Source organism: Cyprinus carpio, chromosome A23 (assembly GCF_018340385.1).
Source record: "Cyprinus carpio isolate SPL01 chromosome A23, ASM1834038v1, whole genome shotgun sequence".
In the NCBI taxonomy this organism is placed as follows: Eukaryota; Metazoa; Chordata; class Actinopteri; order Cypriniformes; family Cyprinidae; genus Cyprinus; species Cyprinus carpio.
The window spans coordinates 13,797,550-13,805,557 of record NC_056594.1 but is presented as its reverse complement, the minus strand read 5'-3'; the positions used below and the strand labels follow the sequence as shown (position 1 = coordinate 13,805,557).

The 8,008-nt window shown below is 38.4% G+C and overlaps 1 protein-coding gene across 3 annotated transcripts; it reads right to left on the bottom strand.

Moving 5' to 3' along the window:
• Positions 1-426: 426 nt before the first annotated feature.
• Positions 427-7,778, bottom strand: LOC109051989 (lens fiber major intrinsic protein). 3 transcript variants are annotated; one of them, XM_042713234.1, is made up of 6 exons: positions 7,631-7,778; positions 7,226-7,313; positions 2,432-2,802; positions 2,034-2,198; positions 1,463-1,543; positions 427-1,364 (listed from the first exon to the last, which is right to left on the bottom strand). In XM_042713234.1, exons 3-6 carry the CDS (start codon positions 2,789-2,791, stop codon positions 1,179-1,181), a joined length of 792 nt encoding a protein of 263 aa, XP_042569168.1. In that variant the 5' UTR covers positions 2,792-2,802; positions 7,226-7,313; positions 7,631-7,778; the 3' UTR covers positions 427-1,178. The 3 variants fall into 3 exon arrangements, with proteins under 3 accessions (XP_042569168.1, XP_042569170.1, XP_042569169.1); XM_042713236.1 differs by having other exon boundaries at positions 7,676-7,708; XM_042713235.1 differs by having other exon boundaries at positions 7,584-7,700.
• Between the last annotated feature and the right edge of the window lie 230 nt (positions 7,779-8,008).

The window sequence follows — 8,008 nt, the reverse complement described above, 5'->3', positions numbered from 1 at the left end:
CAGACATCCCAGTCGCTCAGCAATCATCTAAATGAAGGGGAAGCATTGAATGAATTACTGTGAAAAACAGTAATGGTCATTGTATCATAATGCATTCATGACGTTTGGAACCAGTTATGCTCACATTTGTGAGGTTTAAAATTTCTTTTACACAAATACTCTCTTGCCTGAGACAAAATATCATTGCTTTTGTCTAATTCAGCTATTTACACACAAAATAATGCCAAACCCCCTAATATAAACAGGACATCTATGCATGCAGATTTATGGCAGAAAAAGTTCAATGAAAATGCCTGAAACAGTGAAAATGTACTCCATAATACTATTGGAAGTACTAAACACAAGTTTTGAAAATGACATGACGGGAAGAAAATGAAGTTCTTCAGTCCGGTAAAAGCTAAATGTTAGGGTATAACAACTGACTAGTTGTGTTTTGTGTGTTTATTATTTCATGTGACTCTGGTTCTTTTAAAGAAACGCCCGATGGGCAGTTATTCCACAATTGAACAATACAACAGTTTGAAGCAGGCTCAAAGAGAGATCCAAATTCCCAAAGGATTTATAAAGCTTTTAGTCGTGAATGAACATCCACCTAAACTAAGATTCAAAGGAATGTTTCCATCATTTAGGGAGATAAAAAAAAGAACATTGCATTAATACAAACAGATGGCGAATGGTGGAAATGAAAGAGCCAAACTGAAAACTCTTGGAAAACACACACACGCACAACTGAATAATGTCGACTGTAAATAGAATGTAAAGAAATCGGTTCCAAAATGCTAATAATAATATAGTACACATGTCACATCTCTGAAAAATCAAAGAAAAAAATCAACTGAAATGAATGTGAGATTTAAACCCTGTGAAACTGGAAAGCATGCAGAAGTCCACTTCTAGTGTAGTTCACTCTTAGTAGACTAGAAACAACAGAGGTGCCCCTGAGCGGCGTGAGCCACCTGATCTCACTCCCTATACCTGGTGGTACAGATCGCAGTCCTTCACAGGAAGTCCTCTTCTTACCCTCATTCATAGTCCTTGGGAAGGGGTTATAGTGTCTCGATTGCCTTTGGAAGTGTGTGTGATTCTCCCTACAGCAACCTTGGTTGGTATGTGAGGAGTGTATGAAAAAAGATTGTACGTATGTGTCGCGTCAGGGATCCAAAGTTTCCTGGCAGTGTTTATAAGGCTTGTGTTTTGAGCTCAATCGGCTCCCCTCGGGTCTCCTGTTGGGCTTCGGCCTCAGGAGGTCGGTTGCCCTTAAGCACAGCCAGTCGCTCGGACAGGTCACGCATCCGGGGAAAGAGCATGAAGTCATAGAGCAGAGCGCCCATAGCACCGCCGATCATAGGGCCCACCCAGTACACCTACCAGAAAGTGAGAGAGATCAGATAGAAAATTGTTACATGTATGAATTAGTTAGCAAAATATTCCTTCATCTGAATACAATGGAAATATGTCTTACCCAATGGTTAATAAAGTTCCTAAAAAGCACAGCAGGGGCAAAAGACCTGGCAGGGTTCATTCCAGCTCCAGTGTAATACATCTGCAATGAGATTCATGTCAAGTCAAATGTTGATAACATCTTAGTAACTTCATGCCTTTAAAGCACATTTAGCAGATTAGAGCTGGGTGATAATATATATTTTTTTAATTATACAAGCAATCAAAAATTTGAGATTTGCTATATAATATATTTCACAATACTCTATGTATACAGATAAAGTTGGAAATACTTATATATCCACATTTATATAAAGAGCCGGGCAATAATATAGTTACATTTTGCAACAAATAAATAATAATCAAGAAAAATGCTTTTTAATATAGTGTGCAATTCATAAGTACATAACAAGTAGTGTTAGGCAAATACATTTTTCCACTCAGTCTATTTCATATTTAGAAGTTTTGCATCAACGTTTATTTGCAGGAGTTTTTGTTGACATTTTAGTGCTGTTTTGCATTGTAAAATGTGGGCCAATAGGCAAAACCAATAGAGAACCACTGATTTTCAGTCTTTGTGAATGGTATCTTACCCCCAGCAGGTGGCCCACAAGCACTGAGAAGCCAATGGACAGGGCAGCAGACCCCAGTCGTCCATTTCGCCTCTCATCTGTCACAGCGAAGACCACAACCACGAGTTGCAGAGTCAGAAATATCTCTATGGTGGTGGCCATTCCCACACTGATGCCTGGCTGAAGCTGAAAACATATATATACACATACACTTTACAAAGAACTACCAACAATGACATTAAAAAACAGTTATCCAAATTCATTTATTGTAGACTGTTTTATTTATGTGAAATGGTCTTCCTTCCTGGTGATATTTTGACATCTCTATGGTTTCAAAGACTGATCAGTTATTTTGTAGCACTTATAAACAAGGCATCATTTCAACTAATGAGCTCACTGAATCAAACACACCCTCTTACCGTGTTCAGGCCAAGATTGCCTCTCATATTGTTTGGCGTGACCCCATACAGCACACCGGCTCCAGCTAGCGCTCCAAAGCACTGAGCACAGATGTAGAAGAAAGCACGAAACAGTGACATCTGGGAGCTAATCAGGTAGGCAAAAGTGACAGCCGGGTTGATGTGGCCACCGCTGATGTGGCCGATGGACTGGATAAGTGTGGCAGCTGCCAGACCGAAGCAGAAAGCCACTTGGAGCACGTTGTGTGGTCCAGTGGTCCAACGCAGAGCTGATCCCAGGCCAAAAAACACAAAGAACATGGTGCCATAGAACTCGGCAAACACAGCCCGCCAAAAAGACATGGACCGGAACTCCCACATTGCTGCAATAACTAAGAGGCGATGGCAAAAAATGGAGGGATATGAGTATGAGAGGGAAAAGAACCTCCAAAAGAACCAAAAATAGCTTCTGGATGTGAAACCCTTTTGATTTTTGTGGATGGACACAAAAACAAAAGTGTATAAACTATGGAAAACCAAGCATAAATGCTTCTATAACCTACAGAGTTTGCGTAAAGAGCCGCCCTTCTTCACAAGTCCGAAATCATCTGTCCCGCTGATTTCTAACCAGTGGTTTTTGTCATAAAACCTTAAGTGTGAAACTGACAGATGAGCTCTGCATCTATGTGAAAGTTCTAGATGATGTTTAATAAAAGAACACGGATAGACAAATGATGAGCATGTCCTGCAGACATTCAACCTCTCTGATGGGAAAGCGGGAGGCCACATGGGTATTTATAACAACTCTGACTCTCAGTGACACTATAATCCTTTGGCAGAATTGTGGGAGGGGGCTGCAGACAATATGACAAATCAAATAAATAAATAAAAAAGTAACCCTTTTCTGTCCTGCTTTTCCTTTCAGCTTATGGTCGTCACACTAAAGCTTAAAATAATGGCCGCAAATCTGCAATTGAGTGATGTTAAAGTGTTAAACATATCTGGGTGGGAAATCTAATTTACAGCTATCTAAACAGAAATATATCGTTTCAAACTGGAGGAGAAAGGGCATAAAAGAGGCGAAAGGGAAATAGTGTATTAATCAGACGTGGGAACATGATAAAATTTCCAAGAACAGCCCCCGAGGACAACTGTCCCATCCCAGTTCACGTTAAGGGAACAGTGTTTAGGAACTCCCTCTTCTCTAACCCTGGCAATAACACCAGGGCCCCTAAAAGGGTCACAGTGTGGATTAAGGGCTGACACAAAGAAACAATACCTCTCATACAACAGAAGGAGGCATCACACAGATGTTACATACCATAACTGACACTCCACATGAGTTTTTTAGTAACAACATAAAAAAATAATTACATTAAATATTATAAATATGTGTGCATGCACAATGCATCAATATAATATAAAATATAATTTATCCAAAGCATCTGACTAAATTTAAAACATTGATTGCAATGTAAAGTGCGTATTATAATTATGTAAATGTTACATATTTATATTTTATTGTTACTAAATATATAAATAATATTTAATTTATTATTATATATTATTAATATAGATACAGATATAGATTTATATATACACACACACACACACACACACACATGCGCAATGCATAAATGTTTGGCAGATGCTTTCATCCAATGCAGTAAACATTGCATTTAATATACAGAATTCAATGTAAATTGCATTGGATAAAAACATCTGCCAAATGCACAAATGTAAATATAACATAACTGGTGTTATATAATATTTACAATGTTGTCAATCAGTTGTATAGGCTTTGAGGTGTTAGATAGGTTAGTTACATTATTGTGCATGCATTGTGCAGCTATATCACTTTGCTTGTAGTCTGTAATATTTGTCTTATCATCAACACATCTAGCATCCCACACAAATCACATGCTAATAAAACCATTTTCACTGTAACTGCATGAAAGAGTGACTTTTCCAAAGCAGACAATGAGGGTTTTGCTGCAGCACCCCCTACCATGGTCAGGACAGAGCCAGTTGGTTCCATGCAGAACTGATTAGGCAGAGTTTTGCATTGTGTGTGCTGGCAGGACTGCTGGCCTGAGGCCCAATAAAGCTCTGGAAAATCCACGCTTGGAGGCAGGAGGTGATAGTGGGGTGGGGGCAACACTGAGCCTCTTCTCTGGGCAATCACGATGAGCTATAGACTATTGAAAGAATACTGCTTCGCTTGTGTTTTTGTTCTTTCATTTGGGATGAACCAAAATGCTGGCAGCAACAGTTTCTGTTGCCTTCTTTGATTAAAATTTTTATGGTGCAGTTGGGCCATTGTCTCAAATGATAGGAGCTTTTATATGCAAATAATAATACTACAGCATAAGAGGTCCTTTGCAAAACAGCAGCATGATAACTAGTCTAAAAGGTAAAGCATGGGAAACTCAATTTTATTTTTTAGTCAAGAATTTTAAGTGTGAATTATCGAATTATTTAAGTGTGTATTAACTGTTTCTATACTAATTCTAGCCATAAAACACTCTCAGATAATAACAATATCAAATTGCAAGTCCTTTCAGTAATAATCTTTTCAGTAATCATACTTCACTTTAAATGACATCATTTAAGGTGAAGCACCTCCTAAATAAACAAAGTATCAAATATCTGTCATCGACATTCTCCAGTTTCATTAACCGACCAGGCCAGATGCATTTGCTTTGGAAGCAGGTGTTTCTAGTTGAGTTACAAGTCACGGTAGCTCTGCAAGGCCGGCTCAGAGTAACCAACTTTGTGTACATCCATTGTGGGCAGGATTACTCCACGCCACGGCCTGCTTATGTGTCTGTAAGCTGCCTTTTGTCGCACAGGAGAGACAGCTTAAAACTGCTCACGTGAGGATTTTTCTATTACCTCTAGCACAGACTGCTGACACCAACATAACCCTCCCCGGCCTCCCATAACGCCACTGTCTTAAACAAAACGCTAGCTCAGGGAACTCAACCCCATAAATTATTCCAGGCCTTACAGATCAACTGTTGATCTAAACATACAGTCCTTCCAGATACTATTCATCCATCAGGACTACACCTGCTATAATAAGGAGCACCTGGTTTATAGAGATATATACACAAAACAACAACAAAAAAAGAAAAACAAAAGAAAAAACTTCCAGCCACAAAGAAAAAAAAATCATCCCTACACCGTTAAAGTCACCTTTTGGTGCTCCCAGATACCTTACCCTCTGGGGGGAAAAAAACAAACAAACTGTTTTTTAAAAAGGCTAGTTCTCTGAGGAACTTTCTGGACTCCATTTCATTTAATTTATTTATATAGCACAAATAAACAACAGAAGTTGACCACAGTGCTTTACAGAACATAAAACTAAGATACAAATAAGAAAGCAATAAGACATAGAAAGTAAATAAAACATAATTAAGAATTGCTGAAAGCTCGGGCCAGAAAATAAGATTTTAACTTTGATTTGAACTCATTGAAAGAGGACAGGGATCTCAGATAAAAAGGAATACTGTTCCAGAGCCTAGGTCCAATAACGGCAAATGCACGATCCCCTCTTGACTTCAGTCGTGTTCGAGGCTGAGCTAGAGAGTAGTTGTTTGTGGACCGCAGGCACCTGACTGATGTGTTTAAATGTAAAAGTTCAGATAGGTACGATGGTGCAAGACCATTAAGAGATTTAAAAACAAACATCAATATTTTAAAGTGAACTCTATGACGAACCGGCAACCAATTTAGAGACATTAAAATAGGGGTAGTAATATGTTGGCGTTTGCGGACTCCTGTTAGAAATCTGGCTGCAGCGTATTGCACCATTTAAAGCCTTGTAATAGAGGACTGGGAAATTCCAGCACATAAAGAATTACAATAATCCAATCGAGATAAAATGAAAGCATGTGTGAGTCTTTCAAGTTCTTTGGCAGACAGAAGCGGCTTTACTCTAGACAGAAGTTTCAGATGAAAAAAGCCTGACTTAACTACTGTTTTTATGTGCTGATCAAAGTTAAAGGAAGTGTCCAGAGTTATTCCCAGAATTTTCACAGTTGGTTTGATATAAGAGTGCAGATTTCCAACATCAACAATGTTTTTTTCTTTCCCCACAGAGGGCCCAAACACAATTGCTTCAGTTTTACTCGCATTAAAAAGAACTCCATCCCAAAATATTTTGGATGAAAACAGGGAGGCTTGATACTGTCCCACTGCCAAATAAACAACAGTGTCAAGGTCCAGGAAAGTATGAAAAGCATCATCAGAATAGTCCATCTGCCATCAGTGATTCAATCGTAACGTTATGAAGCGACGACAATACTTTTTGTACACGAAGAAAAAAAAATAACTTTATTCAACAATTCCTCTCCTCTGTGACTCTCCAAATCAGCGTAGAGCCATTTTGCATTTTGCAAGAGCGTTCGCCATCTGCGTACTGCTCAGAATTGCCAAAATGGCTCTATGCTGATTTGGAGAGACACGGAGGAGAGGAATTGTTGAATAAAGTTATTTTTTTTCTTTGTGTACAAAAAGTATTCTCGCCGCTTCATAACGTTACGATTGAATCATTGAAACAATTTTTCACACAGAGAGGACGATTCAGTGAGATAATTGTTTCCTACATGGTTAAAGACAGAATTTAAAATATTAAACAAGATCCTAGGATTATTTGAATTTTTAGCAATTATAATAGCAAGACTTAGCAGCCTTGACAGCTTTCTGATATGATATTAAAGACTCCCGTAACATTTTATAGGACACCTGTAGCTTATCCTTTTCATTCCAGAACCTCAGGGCTGAAAACTAAGTGCTCAAGTGGAACCTTACCTTTCTGTATTAGAATTGTCCAATCAGAGCCCAGAACACCATCAGGATGATCAGGAGGTTGGTGCTGGAACCCGTGGACTCTCCACAGCTAATGTGGCAGAACAAAACAGAACATTTGGTGAAGAAAACGTAATTTCTTTCGTGCTGGGATGAACATTGACAATTTGGTGAATGTTTAACAGTGTATGTTTTCAGTGTGTGAGCAAAACTTTAAATGACTCTAAGGAGTGGGGTTTTGTACAATACTCTTCATAGGCTTATTTATTTTCTTCTTATGCTGTTTTTGCTCCAGATAACCACAGTTCCAAACGTTCGTTCTTCTAGCAGTTTGAAAAGTGATATTTTCAATTGCACAAACCTTCAGTTTAGCATATAATGTGTTGTGCTAAAATTGGTACTCTAAACTCTAAAATTATACTGCAGCTACGAGCAAAGTGGCATTTAACTGACTTTCAGCTTTTAAACATGTTGTCCCGTCGAATGCGGTATCACTTCTCAAAAACGCAAGGCGCAAATTCATTCTAGTTGCCAGGCATGTTTAGCAGAAAAGGAACTATAGCGTCCTCTTTTGGCGGAAGGACTGTTTTTCTCTTTACATGAGCAAGGACAAAAAATTCTTTATTTTACATTTTTCTTTTTTTCCGGCACCTATTTTTTTTTAATGGGTGCAAGGACAAATGTTGTCGTGCCATCGATATGACAAATCTATATTTCATACTGTAATATCAGTTTTAGCAGTGTTCACGATCAATCTCGTATCTAGAATTAGGTTAATTGTACATG